Source organism: Telmatherina bonti (assembly GCF_933228915.1).
Source record: "Telmatherina bonti genome assembly, chromosome: 11".
NCBI lineage: Eukaryota > Metazoa > Chordata > Actinopteri > Atheriniformes > Telmatherinidae > Telmatherina > Telmatherina bonti.
In genome coordinates this window covers 29,419,303-29,441,128 of record NC_136629.1, presented here as the reverse complement: position 1 = coordinate 29,441,128, position 21,826 = coordinate 29,419,303, and the positions used below count along the sequence as shown (strand labels likewise).

Genomic DNA, 21,826 nt, shown 5'->3' with positions numbered 1-21,826 from the left:
TGCTGCTTGACAGAAAACTGACCCATTTTTCTAAAAGAAAAAAAAAAGAAAAAAAAAAGGGCTTAATGCCATTCCATTAAAGTGTCAGAAAGTCTAGCAAAGTAATGGGTCAAGTTTCTTAAGTATTAGAGAAGAATCACCTTTATAATAAATATAAAAGATTCCATGAACCTTAAAACATGTTTAATAATAGAGAAGCAATTAAATTAAAAGGCTAATATGCAAAAAGCTACCTCTGTGTTTATTACATGAGGTGGAAGGCAGTTATAAAGAATTGACATTGAATCAAGGTGGGTGTAATGTAAAGCACCATGGAAAAAACTCAGACAATACAAAGAGCAATGTAAACAACCAGAGGCAAGCATTAGGCACAGAAATTACATAAGAAAGACAATTTGTAAACACTTGTTCACTAAATATAGATCTTAATTAAAGTGGGTAAAAAAAAGCAGTATTATACAAAGAGTGTTAAAATGTAAATAGATTGTACTGTCACATTTCTATGCTTCATTAACATTTGGTTTAGCATAAAATAACTTCACACAAAACTAAACTATTTACAAAAATAAGTTCACTCCCTTTGGGTTCAAACAAATCCTTCACATTATTGACTGGGATGTAAATATATGATCCTCTAGTTGATCTCTAGTCAAATTCTAACAGTGGCTATAAAGAAAAATCTTTCCGAAGCATGTCGCCTTCACTGACAATACGGACAAAACTGGTCAGAACAACCAACACGTTCGACTTACTGTTATTCAGCCCCGGCACTTTCATTGTCGACATCCGAAGAAGTGGTGATTAAAAACGTGAAACTTAGTCACTCATAGACAATATGCAACAACTGTCACTTTGCTGAGCTCTTTCTGTTAGCCAGCCAACTCCTTGTCACGATGATAATAAAGCAGCAACCATGGGAACATCACATACGTGTAGCAACATGAATTATTAGTGTATTATTAATCACAGTATGTTTAAGACAAAATATGTAAATATGTCAAGATTTGCAAATCATTTACATAACTATCAATCACTCTATTGTTACACTTGCAATATAAACCAACACATATTATTACAAGAAAGTATAAGATTACTTCTTACAGGGTTACAAGGTCGTACTTCTTCTAAGATTAAACATGGTAAAATTAGAATAAGTTCAGCCACAGATACACTATTATTGGTATGACTGCTAAATATTAAAATGGTTAAACTGTCCTAACTGTCTGTTTTACATTCAATAACTTGTGCAAAAAAAAAAAAAACAAAAACAAAAAAAAAAACAGTGAAAAACAGAAAAATGTAACAGGTCCAATCTTGTGTAGTTTCATATAAACAACTAATCCTTATTTCTTGTAATACCAAAATTTAAATCCCATAAAAAATATGAGTACTAACCAAAGCAATACAGTGTTGCATTGACTTTTGATCCGTTTTCAGTCTTCTGAACCTTTACCGTGCCATCACAAAAAGTCCGTTTTACAACCTACTTACAGAGCTTTAAAGAACTTGGAATAACAGCTGTGAATAAAAACACTTTCCTTTGAGACTTTTAGCTATTTCTCATATTTCACTTCCTAAATCCCAGCCAAAACAAGGAGGGACATTTAGATGTTTTTCCTCACACAAAACTAATTTCTTTAAAAAGTAACACACTCAAGCTTCTGTTTTTTCTTTCTCCTCCTTCTTTTTCTTGCTCTTTTTCAAGAACGAAGGTGTGCGGAACTTGTTTTTCTTTTTCTTTGGGCACTTGGTTTGGCTCTCCGGGGTCTGAACCTCCCCCGTCTTTTCCTTCGTTGTTATGGAGATTTCCACCGTTTCCGAAGTGCTCACGCTCAGCTTGGATACCTCGATGCTCAGATCCTCCTCTATCTCTGTCAAATGGTCTTTCCCGTTGGGTATGGCATCTGGCAACATATGAAACCAAGTCAGCGATGTGGGCATTGGACAAGACAAGAAGTGCAATAACACAGCTGTAAAAATGACTGAAACTATCTATTTAATTTGTGAAAAATCTCGCCCTTTAAAAGAAATTAAAATACCAGTTGACTCACTAACTACCTTGCTTAGCTGGCGTCATCAGAGGAGAGAGAGAGAGAGAGATAGTAGAGCCATCAAACGTGGTCATCTCATCAGCATCAGTGGCATCATCATCCTCTGTAAAAAGATTTAAGTAATGAAGGTCAGTCATCCATCAAAGCTGTCACCCTCTCGGCATCTTGAATGTCTGCACTGACTTTTAAGGCACTCCATCTAATAGATGTTGAGATATTTCAGTCTGCAACAAAGCCATCCCTACATCCTCCATGCTTTTTGTATGCCAAACACTTTACAAACAAAAACTCACTTAACAATAGGCTGATTCAACAAAGTTCATTCATCTCTTTCAGCCGACATCTTCCAGGACTGACACATTATTGGGAAAAATAATGGTACTCCTGTGATGCACGCTCACAGAGATGTTTCTCTCCTACACACTCATTCTTGTCTGCAGTCATAACCAAGATGTGAGGAGTTTGACAAGACTGATGTCTTTGCAGCTCATCTCTCACCATCCTGTGAGCCGACTTCACAGAGCAAGGAGAGAAACCGTGGAATGACAGCTTTGCCCCTATGGCATTTTTGAAGGAAAGTTCTTGTTTCATTCCAACATTGGCTCCAGAAAGGATGAAAAGACTCAAGCTGGACTAATAAACTGCCAGAAATACAAGCTAATGGCACAGATGTCATGTGGATACAATAAAAAAAATAAATAAAAAAAAACAGCAAAGAGAAAACAAAGTCGTCCTGATGTATAAAGGATGAAGATGCGTACCTTCTTGGCCTTGCTGCTTTCTTTCTACCATGATCTTGTATTCTTCCAGCTCCTTCTCTGAGAGTTCATTGAAGGGATTTGGGGGAAGTGAGCGAGTCTGCTCCTCATCTTCAATGATGAAAGCCTGTCAGAGGGGAAAGGATGCACCGTTACTGTAGTCACCTTCTATAACTGCTCACATAAAAGAAGGAAAACTGGTACAAAGGGAGATGTTTATAGTTTCTCTGGCAAATACCTAATTAAATTCAGTGTTTTTCACAATCCTAAGTACATTTCTTAAGTCTAAGAGCAATTAGCCTACAGAACAGTTTAAATCTCTTATATTTTTAATACAGAAACCATTTTTATTCACTGCCCTAACTTCAATTTCAGAGCATAGTACAGAGACAACGTTAAACTATATAATTAAAAGACTGCAGATTCTTCAGACATCTGATAGTCCTGTCTAGTTTAATACTTTTTCAACAGAACTTTAATTATCTATATATGCATGAACATCAGTATTCAAACCTGATTTTTTGTTTTTCCAATGAATATCTGGCATCTAATTTCTCACTGAATTGTGTTTATACATCATGCTGAAGATGGCAAAAGGTGCCAATTTTTTTCATAGAATTAAACATGTTTAATTCTATGCGAAATAAAATTTGAGAATATAAGAGAAAATAAATATAACTAAAACAAACAAAAAACCTGTTGTTTCAAATAAAAACCTTATAATCATTTGTGTAATTGGGTTAAGTACCTGATTGTTTTTTTTGACAGTTTGTCTTATTGTTGTCAGAATTCTGTTACTGATCAGCTCTTAACTCATAATGTCAAGATTTTTATTCATGTCAAAAGCTCTCTCCTTTGCATCTAAATCTTTTGTTGCTATTCTGGCACAAACGTCTCAAGTTAAAAGAGTTTTTGGACATATTTGTTGTCTTTAGCTACATCCCGAATTTCAATGAAGCTTGGATACTGTGTAAAACAGAATACAATTATTTTAAACTTCTTTTTAGCCTTTAATCAGCTGAATTTGCCATAAAAACAAGAAATTTAATGTTTAAACTGATAAACTTTCCTTCCTCTTCTTGTTTCCTTTTAACAACACTCTAAGTGTTTGGGAACAATTATTAAGGCTTTGTATGTTGCATTTTCCCCCATTCTTTTCTTCAGTTGTGGACAGAGCCACACAATATATCACTTAAGCATCGTCATCGCAATGAACATGTGTGCAGTAGTTACATTGCAGGTCCTGCAATGTACAGGAGACAAATGAACTCAACATGCTTCTCATCTGCTTTGAGAGAACCTGACAAACAAACCACAATTCTCGTTTGTGAATTATAGAACTAAACATTTACCGAGTAGCTAGGTTAATGCAGGTTAATGTCAGCAAGATGGCAGAAGTTCAACAGAAAGTGCTATTCAAGTCATCTGTTGAAAATTCCTGTATTTTTTCATATTTATCGCAAGGTTAGAAAATATTGCAATTTCATTTTGTTTGTTTTTTTTGCAATATCATGCAGCCCTAGTCTGGGGTTGCCGTTGTCATGTGTTGTGCTTCATGGTGGGGCACAGATTTTCAGTGGGAGAGAGGTGTAGATTTCAGACAGGCCAGTCTGGCATCTGCACTCTTTTCACTATGCTGCCACGTTGTTGTAACACGTGCACAATGTGACCTGGCATTGTCAGGCTGAAAAAAACAGAGGTTCCTCAAAAAATACATTGCTTGAATACAGGATATGCTGCTCCAAAATCTGTATGTACCTACAGATAAATGATCAGATCAGAAATTAGTCTTTACTATTTGCATTTGTTCAGTACATTTTGTTAAGTGGTAATGAGAGTAAAGTGTTCTTGCTGCTCAGTCTGCTGGAATAAACCTAAAAATTCTGCTAACTACTCTGAGCATCATCAGGATCAATGAGCTGTCACCCACAAACTCATCAGCTTATGAGAATTAAAACCCTTGCAAAAAAAACATCCTCCCACTTCCAACATTTCTACTGGTGCTGCAAACAAAAAAAAAATCAAGGTAGTGCAAAGTAGAGAGCTGTCAGCATAACTGCAAAGATAAAAGTCAAAGCAAAGCTCTTATCAGAGAGAATGAAGCAGTGGGGATTTGATAAAAGAATGATATGCACTGCTGTGTCATTTGCTCTGAGGCTTTTTCGAATCGATGTGTTTCAGAACACGTGCGAAAGAAATGTTTTAAAACCATGTGTGAATAGTGTGGCTCTACCTATAACTTTGGAAATAGGATACAGATACTTACTGGTCCTGGGATTGTGTCCACAACAATGCCTGATAGTAACTGAGATTTTGGTCCTGGAGTCATCTGGTCACCTCTGTGCTGTTCTTTGATCTGAGCAAAGATATTTAAGAAGGAGAATTTCACCTGGTAATTTTGAAGTTCCAATTTACAAATGCTAGAAGAAAGTTTTTCATACATAAAGGAGAAACTTAGCAAATGACAATACAACTAATCCATTCAGAAGCTTTAAAAAGTGCCATTCAAATATGAAATACAAAAAAAAACAGATGGCTTCATCAATCTGTGGACAAGATGCACCTCATACACTGGTGACTTTTAAGATAATGGCTTTTGTGTCAGTGCTGTATGAGTCACATAGAACTGACAGACTGCAGGTGCTGCAGAGAACATTCAGTGTTGTATAATCTTTGGATAGAATATTGCGCATACAATGTTATATATTATTTATTGTAAAACATATAATATATTCTACGTCACAATCTTACTGTACATCACATTCACAAATTGTTTACTTCTCTTGACTAAAAGGTTAAAATACTGTATTTTCAGCAGCTAATTATGATTATCTGAGCAATGGCTGCATATTCTAACCCGAGAAATTTGCATTTATGACCTCTATGGAAAAGTGTTCCATCAATGGAAACGAGTATTAGCCCTTTTAAGATGTTTTGTCATTAGACTCATTTATTTATTAACTGCTGACTGAAAGAAAAAAGTTACTTCTCAAAGCAGGGTTACATATTTAGTGGTTCCAGATTATTTTTTCAGTAATATTTTTAAGCATGATGAGTTTTCAACTGACCCGGTTTCTCTTATTCAAAACTTCATTTGGATTAGTGTTGAGTGGGACGAACTGATTTGGGTCCTCAATCTTTATGGGGGTGCCAACACTGTTGCCTGGTTGTGAGGACTTCATCCACTAATAGGACAAAAGACAAACAAAGACATATTAATAACAACAAACTAAGTTAAACGTGCGTTTATGAAACTTGCCACAAGAGGGCAGGCTTAAACAAAGGAATAGTAAATCCTCTAATACTGAGAAGGTAATAGGCCATTAAATTTCCTGTTTTAGCTTTACCATGAAAGACAACGCACCATTGTTTTAGTCCTGGGACTGACATCTCCGCTGGGTGACTGCTCAGGGACATTGACCTTCAAGTAGCTATTGGGCGAGTTGAGCCACCGGGTTCTTTCTCTTTGCTGTTTCTGCACCATAAACTTGAAGGGACTGCACAGACCCAGTTCACTGTCCTCCGGTGGCACAGCTGACACCGTGGCAGGAATTTCCACATCATTTTTAGAGCGGGGTTTCTCACGGACAATGGGGTGCCGGTAAGAGTAGCCTGTTCTGTAACCCTAAGAGGTGACACAGATAGGACGAGTCATTGCAATGTACATACTGAATAGATCATTTCCAATATGCAAACAATTCACAATTCACCCCGGATCAGTTTAGAAAATCCTATAGACAAAAAAAAACATAAAACAAAACAAAAAAAAAGCTGCATACACAGTTTTTGGAGATGTGCTGAGTTTCACAACAACAACAAAACTTTTCATGGTTTGTTAACAATACATGAGAGACTGAGAGAGAAAACAACTGATGGAGAACTTGAAGTGCAAAGTGTAGTCTGAAACTGCCAGTACAAAACCACAGTCAAAAGATAATAAAGACCGGCACTTTTGCACAGGCAATATGACAAGTTTGCCACGATAACAAAGCCTTGCATTGGGCTTTGATTGCCGCAGCTTGAGTTCTGCAACTTCACAGGACCGTTCACTGGAGCCGAAAGCAGCTTCCAAACAATATAAAAAGTGACTGAAACACTGAAAATGTAGGAAACAAGTAATACAGCGACTGAAGTATTAATAAATGTTTATACAGCGACGGCAAAGTACAAAAACACCTAAAATGTTACTTTTTGTCAGCTGCTGATTGTATTAAAAGTGTCAACGATTTCCTTATTAATTAAATTAAATTAAAATACCTGAGGTTCAATAACAAACCAAATGTGTTTCTTTACCAAATTTAGAGAAGTAATACTCCAACTCACCAATTTGGCTTTTAAAATGACAGAAGCAATACCTTAAACTGTGTTTTGTCTCATTTAGTGTTAACTCTACTGCAGCTAGGACTGTACATGTCACAACACCCCCCCCTCCCACACACACCACGTCATCTATTCCCATCCTGGAAGAAGGGGAGGAAAAGGTGGAGTACAGATATATTGGAGTAAATCTGGATGTAAGACAAGACTGGAAAGGCAACACTGAGGCTGCCTAACAGAGAAGGGATGGAACAGACTCAAATTCTCGAGGAAGCTTACATCTTTCAGTGTTTGCAGAATGTTTCATATCCTTTAAATATCTGCTGTGAGAAACAGAGCAAAAAAAACTGTGCAACATAATGGCCGACACTGCAAACCCTCTTCACAACATACTGATCAAACAACAAAATGTGTTCAAGTGGTAGAGGCTTCTTCGGCTACACTGCAACAAAGAGAGTGCAGAGGAGTCATTCTTCCCCATAGCAATAACTATACTATGATTGTTTTATAATTAATAATTAAATGACAACAACTATAACTGGTTCTTTTGGCTGCAAAAGTAATTTTTCTTTCTAAGATGAATAAAATAACCCATTAGAACAACCTTATGGCAGGTTTGACTTCCAGTCAGACAGACTGAAATAGCTGTGGCATAATGAAGTATCTCAAAATGAGAGAATGCAGAATCCGAACTGAGTGTACTAAAGTCTTTCTGCAAAGTGACTGTGAGGTCTGTGTGGTTGTTACTGCCCACAGCACGCCTCACCATCTGGAAGCTATGATTGAGGGGGTGGCTATGAGAACACGGTTAATGCAGATGCAGCCTGCCACAGCCACAGTTGTTAGCAGAAAGCACTCAAGCAGACAGTCTGACATTTTCTCTGTCCGTAGAACATGCCTGCGCCAGGTTGTTATCAGCGTCGTTAGAATAACAGAGTTGCTGCTTAGAAATCTCACTGTTGGAGTAAGACGAACAGAGTCGCTGCACTCAACAGAATCTAAGAGCAATCACAGGTATCCTTATTGTAGTGAGGGACAGTATATACAGAGGCAGGAATAATAAAACAATATAATTCTATTGCGCAGAGATGAACAAACACACATCTATTTGCATTGTTTTCTTTAATCAGGCGCTTCCCGAGGAAGTCCCTGAGACAGGAACTCAAGGCGTAATGGGTAAAAGGCACAGGTCAGGGTTCACTCACCAGGTTGTCCAGCATCCTCATGAAGGACTCAAACTCAGCCTCGCCCACTTTCCACTTGACCTCATTGTCCATCACCACCCCGGCAGCAGCCACTCCCTGTGTCAGGGGTTTGAACTTCTCCCTGTCCAGGAGAACGAGGCTGTCCAGGGTGCCTGAACACCTCAAAGCATTCACCTATACAAATGATTTAAGAATTACCAATTTATGTTTGCACAACCTCAATTATTGTACTGCACATATAATAGATTTCCACATGTTTACAGTATATTGCAGATGCTTTATTCATTGCTAGTTCAGTAAACACAATATGTAATGGAATTTCATACCAAATCAATTGCAAATAAAAAAATCTTTTAAAACTCCCCATTAATTATATTTTCGTATGGTTTACTCAAACATTCTGCATGTTTTCATTTCAAGCATCACTTTGCCTAAAGATTCTGACTCATCTGCAAATGAAAAACATTTCTGAATGTGAAGACGGAACACATCACTGATTCATGGGTATAAAGCTAACTTCCAAAAACATCAGCGGTGTAAAGGTCACACATAAATTACTTTGACTCAAATGGTAAATTCACATTTCATTACCATAGATCAGAGAGAACAAGAATAAATACGGAATCAAGCATGCTGTTTTGTACCTGGATTTCACAGGCTTGCTGTGAGTGGTACACATAGTGAAACGCTTCTTCGACTGTTTCTCCTAAAGCAAGCAGGCCGTGGTTTCTCAGGATCATCACCTGGAAAAACACACACAACACTGGATGGCTCATTTGACTAATTTTATATACTATATAAATCCATCAGAGTTAAAACTCATCAGCATTTGCAGACACGTTATGTGTTTTAGCAAATGTTACTTCATCATCTCACTTGGCATCTTAAAGCAAAAGTAGGCTGCACCAGAGAACAACATGTACAACTTGTTGGGCTTATTTTGATCAGTTAATTTAGAAACAGAAAAAAAGTTGCAGTCTGATCATCTTTTATGAGAGACAATATTGTTATTTGATCTCTTTTTCAGAAAAAATAAATGGGGTTGGCACTGATTTGGGGGGAGGGACTGGGCAAAATTCCATAGTAACCTTTCATCATACAGTAATTTGAATGGCATTACAGGAAACAGGACTCCTACACATTCTCTTTGCTCTGGTTTTACGCTTTAGAGAGACAGGCCCGTTTCTGCTGGTGGGCATGTACGGTAAATGCTGAAGCACAATCACAGGTTCAGCGGGGTAAAAACCGGTTTAACCATTTGACCTTCACACTAACAAAAATGCCAGACAAAAGGTTTCTCTGTGTTTTTTTTTGTTTGTTTTGGACAAGAATAAACAGAATTTTTTTTTTTTTTTTTTTAGCAAATGGTTGAAATGTTAAAGAGAAGATAATAATAATGTAACAACAGTGAAGTGGTTGAAATTTAAAACAGAAGTGTCATAACAAACACTTAGTTTGGGTTTTACATACCCAAACCAAAAGGTAGAGATTCCTCAGGCAGGTTTATTTAAACAATTTAAAATAAAAATTAATCAAAGTCTCTGCAAATATGCCTCTACCAAATGGTAGACCAGGACCTTAAAGGGTTAAACAGAAAAAAACTATTGCAATGGTGCTACGTGCAGTGTAGGTAGTTCACTTATACACACCTACACTTACACACACACACACACACACACACACACACAAAAGGCTGGACTTACAGAAGAGAGAGTCTCACAATAAAGTCTGTAAACTCTACAGTTTTCTGTTGCTTTAAATTCTAAACTTTGTCACAACTTTCTCCGACATTTAAGCCGTCATTATTATCCAGAAAAACTGCCCCTTCCAGATTTCCACTACCGGCAAATTTAACTTTAAAAAAATTGTAATGAAGTAATTTGTAATAATTTTGACAATTAATACAATGCTCACTCAATATACTACATATATGGTAATCATAAAATAACATGGCAGATGTGCAGGGAATGGACAGAACTTTTACAAAAAAAAAACAAAAAACAAAAAAAACCAAGAAGAAGAAATGTATAAGTTGGGCCTTGATTTTGTGAGAGGATTTACACACAGTAAACAAGTAAATCATTTCCTTAACCAGCTGTGTGATCATGAGTTGGACAACATCTGCGGGGAAGATCATGGTAAACCAAAGAGTCAAACTGGGCCAAAATGTGAGCCAAAAACTGAAGTGATGGAAATCAGCAGGAATAGTTCATGATAATAAACCCATGACACAACATTTAGGAAGTGTTTTTAATATTCCGCCCACCAATTTTTCTTAGGAAAACGTACCATTCCTTATTGTGGCGAAGCGTAGTTATGGTTTGAAGTTGTAGACATTGTGTGGGCACGCCTTGAACACTCACCTACTTGTTATATAATTTTGCTGCCACTTTTGGCTGTCCTAATATTTTTAGAGTTATCTCAGGTTTAAGTTAAAAGCTTCACAAATCTCAAAATGCAAAAAAAATATGCTTTATGATGGAGGAGAACTAAGTGCTGAAGAAAATTAAAGTTTCTGAAATTTTCAACCCTACTGTTTATCTTATCTTTTCTCCTGACTTCTTCTTCGGACACCATCTTTTTTCCTTTTGATTGAGGTAAAATAAATCAACATTTGAAACCCCAACATAAATGCAGATCAGTGCATACAGCCAGGTGCATGCAACCACTAACAAACCCTTAGCTAAGAGGATCAATTCATCACTAATATCTGTCTGTAACAGCCAACAGCCTTCTGGCTTAGCTTAGAATAAAACTGGTGACAAGAGAAAACATCTGGCCTGGTTCCATCCAACAGTAATAACATATGCCCATCTGCACATTTATAAAAGTCACTAAGTATCTTGTTAATCTAGTTTACTGATGCACAAAACTAAGCATAAAACTGAGTTAGTTTGTAGTTTTACAGGAAATTATGTGAGAATATTTTGCTGACTGGGGCAGTAACGTGCTGGACGCTCTGCTGGTTGCCTGGCAACCACAAAGCAACGATAAGACTTATCTTTCCTTAAATAATTCAGCAGTCCAAAAACTACACACATACATATTTGCATTTAAATCTACAAAAACCTTTGGACTGTCAAAGCAGCTTGACAACAACACTAAATATGTCACTAACTGTATCATTTTAGTAATTGCAAACTTAGATACACACTTGGATATCATAGACTGCCAATGCATCTTGTCATCTGACATTAAAAATACAACATTTCCAATGCGTAGGTACAAATAACCTCTTAGAAGCCTGTATAATGTAATTAACCTGCCCTGTCCCATGTAAAAGTGAACCATTTGCTAATGAAATGCCTCAGTTTGACAGTACCTTGGCAATTGGGCCCAAAGCTTTTTGAAACTCCACCTTCTCCTCTTTATTATCCAGGCTGCCATGGTAACCAAAGCAGCTCACGTCTCCCAGTAGCAAAGCCTCCTGGGAAATGGGCAGGATTCCACATTTCATGGAGGACACCTGTTAGTGTGGAATAAAAACAACCAAGACTGTGACACATCAGCTTCTCACCAGAACCACTTTTTTTTTTTTGCTTACGGGCACAAATAAAAACACAGTTGTACAGCGGCTCTCATTCGTGTGTTGCATAGTTTACAGCCATGGTTCAAAGGAGATGGTAAAAATTCATTATGGGGTGTCTGCATCCAAAATAATGAGGCATGCATGAAGTTGCACTGATGTTGATCATCATCCTCAGTGCAGCATCAGCACTGAGCAGCAGCTTTTATCCTGTCATTAATACTAGGCTCATTTCACGTTTGCCTGAAGTGTACTTACAGCAGCTGTAGCTGGGGTGTGTATATGGATGATGCATCTTACATCAGGGCGCATCGAGTAAATGGCAGAATGAGGAGCAAATCCAAAATGGTCAATGCCCAGTTCAGTGGTACCCTGGTCTACAACGTCACCAATTATATTTACTTTCACCTGCATATGGAAGAAAACATAGTATTGTTAGAGTTGTCATGGCAATGGCATGGAACTTTTTGTATTAGTTTATTTTTATGCAATCCATATGTACCAGCATCTTGTAGACAATGCTATTTTTCTCTTGCTTTTTAACACAGTTTGATACTGTAATCCATATATGTGCATGTGCAATGTTTTAAATGCCACACGCAAACACACACACATAAACAAAACCGCAAGGACCCACACATTGAAACACTGACCCTAAGGCTTCAAAGCTTTGCATAGATACCAGATGCTGGCTGAACAACTAAAAACTGATGTAAGCCCAGCCAGCCTTTTTCTAAGCAGTTTTTAAAAGGGAAAACGGCTGTGATTAACAAATTGCAATTCTCATTTTACAACAGTAACAATGCAAACACAGTAAACATAGAAATGTCAATATGATGCCACAATTTGAATATGTTTGCTTATGTTCTCAGCTCAAATGGAGGGGGAAATTATCCTCAGTCTTTCACAAATATTGTCAAAGTACTTGATGACACAACATATTTAAAATTCTATTCACTACACAAGCAGTAAATGTTTCCACCGGCGACTTCAGGGGAGAACAGTGGTGATAGGGACTTTACGACTGCACAGTAAGCATTAAAACTTCACTGAAGTCACAGCATTTTCTATAAACACTGCTAAGACATTTATCAGTTTAATCAATCAACAAATTGATGAATTATCTTTTTTTTACTGAGAAAGGCATAAAGAGACAGTGCAGAAACCAGGGAGCAACTTAGCAGGGCTCAAACGTCCACAGGCTCGGCTTACAATCAGTAAGAACACAAAAATGTTTAAAAGGTTCATGTTTCATGATTTCAGCAGAAGATTCATGTTTGATTTTCTTCCAGTTAATTCCTTTTTTTATTGTTTAGTCACTGGCACTTTACAGCAGCAGATTGTAGCTATCCTTGTAATAATTCCTTTAGTGTCATTACAAGTTAACTATCTCACATCAAACTACAGTTTTGCTTTGCTAAGATTAAAGTTAATCATTACTAAAAACTATAGTGACAAGTTTTTCTTTTTTTGACTGCAGAAAGTCATAGCGTAACGTGCCTTAACTGTGACAGATTCTTCCAAACGGCGACAACACTAACACACATACCACTTATTTCAAATATCATTTTGATGATCTCATGGAAATAAAGTTGATTAGTTCATGCTAACAAAGTACAGTGGAAACTTAGTGCAAGGAAACAATAGTAAAAATTTTTATTAATAAAGAAATAACATGGCAACAAGCTATGTAATCTCAAGATAACGGCGCCAAAATAACTTAGTTCAGGCAGTGCCTCTGAAGTGGTTTGACTTCTTACGTAGGTAAAAGTTGGAAAGATAATGGTGTTTAAATGCTGATGTAAATAAGATGATATAGAGGTGGGAAAAACAAAAACAAACAGTCAGATTAAATGCAGATTAAAGGCTATTTACAGTAAAAGTAAAAAACTGAGGTCTAAGCAACTGGTCAGTGATGAAGGCCTAAAATCAGAGGTGATAAAAGCCTACCTGGGCTGTTCAGACCCTTTATTTTCTTTATTATTTTTGTTGGCTGTGAGACCTGGTTTAACAGGATATCTTGGCTTCAATCATGCAAGCACCATTTAATTTTAATCTTCCTTAAGTGGTGAGTTTTATTGCTGATATTTAGTGTAGATGTAAATGTTGATCCTATTTATATTAGCACACATATAATAATATAAATATAATAATAGGTATAACTTGTATAGCACCCAACTTGTTTGAGCAACAATGCCCCTGGTACTCCACAACTTATAGTGCAGCACAATTAGTAAAAATAATTGATCATTTTGCCTACATAATCCAAAGAACACCACTGTACTTCAGCCTGTCTTCTGAGGATGCTTTTTGTGTGTGAATCCAGTGCACCCCTTCTCTTTACGGCAACATGCCTCCAGCCATGTATGTCCCGTTTAGCTCAGTTCAAAACAAGATTTTGGCAAGGGAGCCTTCAAACACCAGTAGTACCAGGCACATCCGCTGACACAAGCAGCTTTGACCCCCTGTAGAAACGCAACTGCCCCTGTTATGGTTTCCACATGGAGAATTGAGTCCCAGTAGGACAGCATCTACGAAATGAGGTGTGTGTGTAGCTCGAGGACAAGCCCACGCAGTCACTCAAATTTGCTGAGTATATAGGTGTAGGAAGCGCACACCCTTTGATGAAAACATTTACATACATACCCTACTGGAGCGATCATGCATCTAGTAGAACAAAAGTTCGCCAACATTTTGACTCATGGGTAAAACTTTGAATAACTAATACAAGTATTTCAGATCAATGAGTGTGTGGTGTTTCCAAAGCCAATAAATAATTGTGCTGTCCAATTGAACGGCTGAATTTCAAAGCTTTTTCCCTTTTTTATAGGCATATAAGCTCATTGGTTAACTGCTGTAAATGGGAGTTAATGCAAGCAGCTAAGAGCAGACTTTTTATGCTGTCTTGTTTGGAAACAATCAGTTCAGACTTGCACACACTTCTGTGATGGGGTTGCACAGAAACCATAAACTCCATGTACCTGGTGTGTCTCCTAAACTCAGGGGAACTTTAATAATCATTTCAGAAGAAAGATGGAAATTGTTCCAAACCCTCAGAGGATTGCAGATAGTTGTGAAGCCCAAAAGGAGATTATGTTTTTCACCCTGCAGAGGGGCAGACTGAGATCCTGCAACTCCCAAAGCCAGCAAAGACTCTACAATGTTCACTCTGTGACTCAAAATGCAAAACCTTCACCTCTTAAAACTACATGGAAAACATAAATACACACTACCAGTCAAAATTTTGGACAAAGTTTCCCATTGGATGTAATGGAAAAGTGTGTCCAAACTTTTGACTGGTAGCGTAATTCCCCTGGACTTTGATTATTTAGGACTTTTGTTAAATAATATGAACATTTCCTTGTTTTTCAGGTTGTGTAATTACTCGGTGACAACAAGCTCAGTCTGGGAAAGTGAGTGGAAATCAGTACACTGTTAAAGCTGCAGCGCTTTTTTCAATAAATCCATTTTGTATGGTGGCAGAAGAAAAAAAAACTCTTTAAATGGATTTGCTGAGAAACTGAGATCACAATAATACTGGTAATGGAAAAAAAACTGTTTACATGTACATCTATAATACAACTCTGAGCAATTTATGAACATTTAATGCTTTTTGTTATGTGATAACCAATTTAAAAAAAGATTAAAATGTGAACTTATGAAAGGAGGCTGACTACAGTCCTAACTTGTTTTGCCTCCTGGTTGAATGAACATCCAGTAATGTTTGTATACAAGAAACCAGTCCGTATAGGTTTTTGTTCTTCTGTTGGTCTAAACAGTCAATAAAATCTCACATTTATGAGAACTGTGGCTTATACTTCTACTGATTGAAAAAATGTTTTGCATAATGCAGTCAATGCATAAAACATTTTTTTTATAGCTCTCACGCAACTTTATTTCCACTTAAAGTTTCACATAAATGCATTCAGTGGATTTACAATGACATTAAATGCCCTTTAAAAGCCAAAACACTGCAACTGATTTAAAGAGCACATGGAGTGAAACACCATAACAATGTAATACTGTCTGGAATTGGAAAATTACAGCACATGCAGCCATTGTTCTTACCAAATTTGCTGCCGTCACTTCAGCGAAGGACAGACCTCGTGGACTGATAAGAACGTGGTCCTGCTCTTTACTGACACGCACCTGAGACACACAGTGCACATCAGTAAACTCACGTATCGGGGCAACAATTATATAAATTGCATGAGTAAATCTAAAAACATCATAAACAATCATTGCCAAAGTCAAAATGCTAGTCATCTTCTAAGAGTTAATCATAAAGCTTTTGGTCAGCAGCAACTCAGAACAGAGAGACTCAAAGAAAGATTATCTTAATATGGAAAACCCATAAATAATATAAAGTTTGATTAAACTGATTTATAAAGCTTTGTCTTTGTAAAAAAAAACATCTGAGCTTCACATCTTGGCATCTCAGGTGCTCATGAAATATTTCACAGTAAATTCCTGTCTTGAGGATGCTTTTCTCATTCACAAACTTTACACTTCAATAACATAAATAATTTATGGGGTCTGAAAATAAAGAGGCATTGCTCTATATGTCATTCAGGAGAGCGCGAGGCTCGCATAAAGAAACAGAACGGTTGTGCTGCGTAAACAAGCAGGTGTGCAGTGGAGTGTGGCAATGAAGCTGTACTCACAGTAATGTAGGAACTTGTAAAACGAGCCCAGCTGAAGAGGTCAACGAGCCTGTAGAGGCTAGCTAGCCTGCAACGACTGTGTTTCTCCCCTTTGGCAAAAGAGGGAGACTCGATGCCATACAAGTCATTGACTGGAGTCACCATCCCGAAGCCTACCACGAGACACAACATCATCAGTACGATTTTCACCGTTCAAGACATTGACATGGATGTTTATGGTTTGTTTCCACAGCTTTTAGAGATAAACATCAAGGGGACTTGAGCCTCCACAGCTGATGGGTAAAATTATTTTCTTTGCATTCCCCACATGAGCCCAGAGGGTATTTTTGGACTGGAACACTATATAAGGGCATTTAATGATACTGATCCAGATTTTTTACAGCCACTTTGGCTTTTAAGAAGAATAGTTCGCCTCAACAACTTTACAGCCATCGTTTCTCTGTGTGTTTTCCCCAGAACACAAGTTAAACAGATCCGACTAACGCAATCACCATTGCAAACTGCTGCAACTCATGACTAAGACTGGTCATGAGGGCTGAACACTGACAATAAAGAATGCTGTCAACAACTTTGTGCTTTTCCTGCAGTTTCAGGGTCGTCGAGTGTCACAAGAGTCTGAGAAATCAGTCTGTAACAATGAGGATCATCAGCCTCCATAATGCACACCGACAACAGGGTAAACACAGAATGACAATCAGGTCTAAATAGAGATGGATAGATGCACTTGTGCACACTCTACACTTACTGATGGGAGAAGTCAAGGGGCCAGCCCCTCCCACTGTGCTGGCCATGACCAGGTCAGCGATCTGTCTCAGCGCCAGCAGACCTGAGGGGTTGTTGCCCTTTGTCATCTGGTCTTGAATCAGGCCTTCCAGCTCATCTTTGAACACCTAGAGAAAAGAGGACAAAAATAACCCCCCCCCCCCAAAAAAACACAACCATAAAACTCTGTTGTCCTAGCAACCAATACACATGCGTCAGGGAGCTCAGCATGACTTCAGATGCTCCTTATTACAACTGTACACAAATCTTTAAAGGCTACATGAAAAGCTCTTTGTACGTCTGTGAAAAGAGTCTTTATTAAGAGCAGGAAGGGGTGGGCGTGGGGGGTTTGCCATTAAACCTGACCATCAATTTTTTGCATCAAGAGGATGCTGTGAATCGTGAAACGCCACGATTTCCCTGTGCGCTGCCGCTAAGCTCTGGCATTCTGCTACATCCGTCTGTGGTTCCCATGGTGATGAGATGAGTTCCACTTGTTGGGTCTGTTATGCAATCATTCGAGTGTGGGCTCGTCTTATTTCCATGCACTTCATTGGCATGTATGTATTACACATCCTTGTACTTTATCTAACCAGACTGCTTCTTTTGTTTTGCCCATCTGTCATAGGCTCGTAAATTTAGACTAAATCTCTGCATAATGCAGCACAGTGACAGAGCATCATCAGTTGCATGCTCTCTGGATCTGTTTCGACTGCCTTATTTTTTTCTTTTACTGGACTATATTAGTGTAGGTCGCACATTGACACAAAAGAGGAATTCCTTTATCTATTTGTTTTGTCCCACCGTCAATTCAAAGCCAAAAGACATTCAATTTAATTTAAAAGTACAAAAAAAAAGCAAATATTCACACTACCTCTGAAAGTTAACGGTTTCAGTCTGTGATATACACAGCAACAGATAAAATCAGTATCTCTATACTCAAGTGCACACAGAGAGGTAAGTTTGAGTGTAACTGTATCACATTTCATTGCTGCTCGCTCTACTGATTAACATGAAACTCCTAAATAACACTGGTGAGACTGAATAGCAGCAATACTGGCAACATCTCACAGGCAAAAATCCCAGCAAACCCATATCTAAGGGAAGTGTGCAAAACAAACAAAAAAACGTTATATAAACAAGAAAAAAAAAGACTAAACATAACAATGCATTTTAGTGCTCCTTTGGCTTGTTACTCATACACAGAAAGCTCCTGCGTAGGAGGCCACTTGCACAGAGCTGCGGGCTACATACTGGACTCTGCAGGATCTGTGTGACCCTCTTCTTCTGCTCCATCATGTTGAAGTCTTGCCTCAGGTCCGGCGACAGGGTTCGGCTACGGTGGTACTCCGGGTCGTTCCCATCCACTCGGTCAAAGTAGCGCTCCTTGGAGTCGCTGCTGGACAGGGATAGGGTGAGAGACCCTGCTGTCTGCCTCACGTCCACCAAACTCATGTCCTGACTGCAAGGCCTCCTACTCTGCGTCTGGAGGAGAGGAGAAAAGCATCACAGCTAAGGCTTCACAATTCAGGCTGTCAAGGCAACCGATATTGTTTCAGCTGAAAAGATACTGTTTGGGTGCAATGGTGAGTCATGTAATTACAGAGATGAAAATAAAAATGAGAGATTTGCATTGTTGTACAATCCGTGCTGCTTTTTTGTGTTCTGAAGTGATGTTTTACTCACAGCTGCTTCGAACATAATGCATAAGGATTTATCCTTGAAATAAGTGCAGTGTAATAAAACTGGATCTACACTGCCAGTCAAAAGTTTGGACACACTTTTTAAAAAATTAAATCCAATGGGAAAGTGTGTTGAAACTTTTGACTGGTAGTGTATGTGAACAGGTTTAATCTCAAACGACAGATCCTCTCACAAGCATGTATTTTGTTTTCATCGGTGGGCCTCAGGAACAAAGTTCAACTCACATAGTGGGGAAATCATAGAGTGTAATCTTCCACTGGGGAAAACGTTGTAAAGCATGGCCAAACATTAAACAAAGTAGGCCTCATGTAAATGAGCCGAAGCAGTTAGCACATTTGTATTAAATGCAGAGTTGCATCTGGATGTGGGGGAGCAGGGGACATGGGGGACATTAGGCCTGAATATCAACTGATTTAACTACCACAGTAAAGCAAAGTAACAGTGCAACAACTTCAGATCACTTACAACTAAGAGGAATGCATTTAAAGATGTACAAACCGAAATCTCGTGTAAAACTGTTGATGAAGATTGGAAATTGCTTGAAACAAAGTAGTCCAAACTGCCTCTGGACGGCGAGATGTCGAATCCCTCCGACAGAAACGTGGATAAATGGGAAGCACTCGGGTGTTATTCCAGATTTGAATACATTGTGAAAAGTAGGGGAAAAGGAAAAAAGAAAATAAAAAAAAAAAACCCCAAAACAAAACAAAAGAAGCTCCCAAAGCGCAAGTTGTGCAGCTACAGTATCCAGACGGAGCAGACTGCCTGCTGCGGGGAAGTAGTGAGTAGAAGAGTGAAGAGAGGCTGCATGGAGGAGGATGTGGGTGTGTTTGTGTGGGAAAAAGGAAAAGTGACCATGTGACTCACTTATCCACCCACTGGGCCTCGTGTATTTAGCGGGACAAAAGAGCGGTGGCCCCGGAATACTCTGCTGCAACTCCACTGGAAGAAATATTCCAGCTCGCAGGTTGCCTTTTTTTTTTTTTTTTATTTAGCAGAGGGGAGGGGTGTTTTCTTTTAGTAACACTCTTTGCTCAATCTCTGGTAATTTGATAACTCCTGCTCATTCATTTCAACCTGAGCTTTTGTTTTCTCCCAGCTGCTCATAGTTTTCCTATCAGCTCAGGACCAGACATGTCCACACAAAGGGACTCAGAACATGTTCTTACCTCCAAAAGCTTTGCATCTTAATGCTGGACACAAAGCAAACTTTACTATTTCGAAGCTCTTGGCATATGCCAAACATATAAAACTTTACAAAACACCTACTTTGTTTTGCTTTTCAGACAATATGGTCATAATTGGAAAATCACTACCGCCATAAAAATATGATTATAGTTATAACAAGTTAATGCAACCTTATGTTAGAAACTTTTTTTTACTTTTCCTTCTAGTTATTTCTCTCACTCAACAGGAGCTAATAGGGTTAAATGTGAAGTTGTACACATTTGTGTTTAACTAGAGCAGATATTCTACTTCTTTCGGACACCTCTCCCCTCTTTTCTGCCTTGCTCTCTGCCTCTGCAGGGAGTTTTGTAGTTATATTCAAATGCACTGCATGCTATATGAAAACAACTCTGGAATCCATCATTTTCTCAGCCCATTGCTTTCGCCATCCTGTAGCGTCATTACCCCTTTAATCACACACAATCAGACATGCTCACACATACGTCTAGATTTGGGGAGTAAAAGGGAGAAAGACTGGCTCACTGACTGACATAACAATTCCAGGAAATAGAGTGGAGTGTGGGAGGTGGGGCAGAAATGTGGATGTATGGGTTGATGTAATGAAAAGCAGAGCTTTTTTCTCTCTGGAGCAGTCTACACTCCTCTCCACCCCCCAAAAAAAGAAGATTCTGGCAAACTTCCCAAAGAAACCACATGCAAGCTTAGATGCCTGCACATAATATCCTCCTACCTTCCAGCTCCCACATTCTTTCTGACTTGAACTTTTCAGTGAAGGGAGTCTATCTGGAAAGCACTGGGCAAATGTCAGGCGGTGTAATTCAGCACCTTGTTGAGAATAATGATGTCCACAAGTAAAGGCTCACCCTTGTCTTGTCACCAGAAGCTTCACTTCCAGATGCAGACCTGCAAATGTTCCGCAGAGGCATCAAAAGACTTAGAGGCATGCATAGTTCAGTCCAACTTTGGAAACAGCAGGAAATGCTGTGTCATATAATTCCTGATCAGTTTATATGCAGGAGAGAAGACATTGGTTGATACAGTGAAATTATGCTCTTAGAAATAATTTGCTTTGTTTCTTGTCAGTGCTGCTAAAATCTGGGATATGGTGAATATCATTTATTTTATTAGTTGTTATGAAAATCCTACCTTAATGAGTTTAATGCCTTTAAATTCTTAATTTATAGTCTTGTTAAACAATGAAGGAACTACATTATTTTTTTAGAATTAAACAGAAAAATTTGCAGATAAACAGCCACTATGTGCAAAAACTGAAAATAAACAAGCAAAACTGACAACTCTGTCAGCAAACTTCTCAGCAAACTGAAGCTCAAGAAGCTGCGATGAGGGGAAAAAAAAGTGAGGTGAATTTCCTTTTAGGGTTAAGAAGAAAGTGAAAGCTGTCTACCTGTTGTGGCAGATGAAGCGCCGATGTCAGCAAACCAGAGTGAATCCTAAAGCGTCATCAGACACAGAGGAAAGCAATCAGTGTCATGTCGTGGTTGAACTTCAGCTGAGGTTGGTAAAGAATCCTGGCAGGCAGAGCACATTGCACTCAACAAAGTGGGACCCATGGATCCACATTTGGACCTGTGGATTGTCACTCTCTTCAGTGTTTTTGTCTTATCTTCTCTGCTGATGGGTTTGAGGAAGT

The 21,826-nt window shown here is 38.4% G+C and overlaps 1 protein-coding gene across 1 annotated transcript; it reads right to left on the bottom strand.

The window, feature by feature from the left end:
* Positions 1-265: 265 nt before the first annotated feature.
* add3b (adducin 3 (gamma) b) lies at positions 266-19,593 on the bottom strand. The gene is made up of 15 exons (XM_079249134.1): positions 19,486-19,593; positions 18,538-18,768; positions 17,267-17,411; positions 16,522-16,673; positions 15,926-16,006; positions 12,116-12,265; positions 11,654-11,797; positions 8,976-9,074; positions 8,332-8,505; positions 6,174-6,434; positions 5,878-5,994; positions 5,076-5,165; positions 2,813-2,936; positions 2,059-2,154; positions 266-1,904 (listed from the first exon to the last, which is right to left on the bottom strand). The coding sequence occupies exons 2-15, from the start codon at positions 18,736-18,738 to the stop codon at positions 1,654-1,656; spliced, it is 2,085 nt and encodes a 694-aa protein (XP_079105260.1). The 5' UTR covers positions 18,739-18,768; positions 19,486-19,593; the 3' UTR covers positions 266-1,653.
* Between the last annotated feature and the right edge of the window lie 2,233 nt (positions 19,594-21,826).

Bases quoted from the DNA above. Each gene is read 5' to 3' on its own strand.
- add3b (XM_079249134.1), bottom strand. From the start codon at position 18,738: ATGAGTTTGGTGGACGTGAGGCAGACAGCAGGGTCTCTCACCCTATCC. The intron at 12,266-15,925 runs GTAAGAACAATG...TTCCATATGCAG, and splicing joins AAGTGACGGCAGCAAATTTG to GTGAAAGTAAATATAATTGG. The intron at 11,798-12,115 runs GTAAGTACACTT...CCACACTAACAG, and splicing joins ACACCCCAGCTACAGCTGCT to GTGTCCTCCATGAAATGTGG.